Source organism: Otolemur garnettii, unplaced genomic scaffold, assembly GCF_000181295.1.
Source record: "Otolemur garnettii isolate 467f Iridium unplaced genomic scaffold, OtoGar3 scaffold00097, whole genome shotgun sequence".
Taxonomy (NCBI): domain Eukaryota; kingdom Metazoa; phylum Chordata; class Mammalia; order Primates; family Galagidae; genus Otolemur; species Otolemur garnettii.
The window spans coordinates 428,679-430,185 of record NW_003852492.1 but is presented as its reverse complement, the minus strand read 5'-3'; the positions used below and the strand labels follow the sequence as shown (position 1 = coordinate 430,185).

Sequence of the window (1,507 nt, the reverse complement as noted above, 5' to 3'; positions counted from 1 at the left end):
TGTTGTTTGGCGGGTCCGGGCTGGGGATTCGAACCCGCCACCTTAGGTGTACGTGGCTGGCGCCTTAGCCGGTTGAGCTATAGGCGCCGAGCCGCCTGCGTCTGTTTTCCTGGCAGACTGAATAGCAGGAACCTGTTGTGTCAACTCTATCTTCCCAGTCCCTATCAGGGTGCAAGAGTCGCTGAGTATGAGGCTCTGATGCAGCTGGGAGGCCTCAGAGGACTTACCTCTGCACTTTCACGTTGTTCTCCATGGTCGCAGCACCCTTTTCTGATGCTAGTAAGAGATAGCCCAAGGGGTTGAACTTAAGGTCCAGAGGAGGGTCATCAACTACAGCCAGATGCTCCTGTGTACAAAGAGAGGGTCCTCAAGACAATGACTTAACCAGCTTCCCTGTCTTCCTCACCTACAGCACCAAGCGTCAAGTCACCTCCACTGGGAAGAAAAGCCAGGCTTCCCACTTCTAGTTGCCTAATGTACTCTTGCTCCCTTTCCTGAGCAGCTGGGCTGCTCCCCTCTTTGGCTGAAAGGAGGGGTTACCATCCCAAGGCCCAAAATATCATTGCACGTACATTGATGTTCCGTAGAAAGCTGGCTGAAAAGAGGGAAAGCTGGATGTTCTCGGGCAATGAGAATTGCTGACGAATCCCACCAACAGAAAGGCCTGTGGAGGCTTGGGAGTACTGTAGAAAGACAAGACAGACCAGCACCACCATCACACACAACCGGAATACTGCAGTGGGGACAATGAGCTAGGCACCTGAGCTAAAGAGGACTCCTAAGAGCAGCTGAGGTAGATAAACCTGTGTGCAAGTCAGCCAGCAGCCTGAAGACATAGGGCTTAAAATCCTCGTTAGTGCATGTGCACAGCAGATGGGGCAGTCACCTAGAAAGGACTTGGCATAGTTGTACAAAATGGGAATGGCCTGGAAGTTCAAGGGCAGGAGATTAACACCTGATCTAATTATAAAATGAAGATAGAACAGTATGTAGCAAGGTTTGTGGCTAGCTGGCAAAAGCAAACAGAAACAACTCAAGTCCAAAACCCTCAGAAATAATGAGACACAAAACAAAGTTCAGGTTGCTCTTTGCATTAATTAAAGTTTGAATGCAGGCTCTCTGGGGCAGACCTGTGAGATCTCCAAAAATCCAATATTGCAGAATCTGCTTGTAAAAGCAAAATGTATTGCCAAGTTCCTGGTTTGAGCAAAAAATCTGGAATTATTTTATTTATTTATTTTTTGAGACGAGTCTCAAGCTGTAGCCCTGGGTAGAGTGCTGTGGCATCACAGTTCGCAGCAATTCCAACTTCTGGGCTCAAGAGATTCTCCTGGCTCAGCGCTTGTGGCTCAAGTGGCTAAGGCACCAGCCACATACACCTAAGGTGGCGGGTTCGAATCCAGCCTGAGCTTGCCAAACAACAATGACAACTGCAACCAAAAAATAGCTGGGCGTTGTGGCAGACACCTATGGTCCCAGCTACTTGGGAGGCTGAGGCAGGAGACTC

At 49.3% G+C, this 1,507-nt stretch overlaps 1 protein-coding gene across 1 annotated transcript in view; it reads right to left on the bottom strand.

Annotated features, from left to right (window-relative positions):
* Positions 1–1,507, bottom strand: part of FOXRED1 (FAD dependent oxidoreductase domain containing 1) — a 9,083-nt gene that overhangs the window by 4,485 nt on the left and 3,091 nt on the right. The window contains exons 3-4 of the mRNA XM_003795926.3: positions 573–683; positions 228–346 (exon numbers count right to left, since the gene is read on the bottom strand). Coding sequence (XP_003795974.1) covers positions 228–346; positions 573–683 — 230 coding nt within the window. The remainder of the gene's footprint in view (positions 1–227; positions 347–572; positions 684–1,507) is intronic.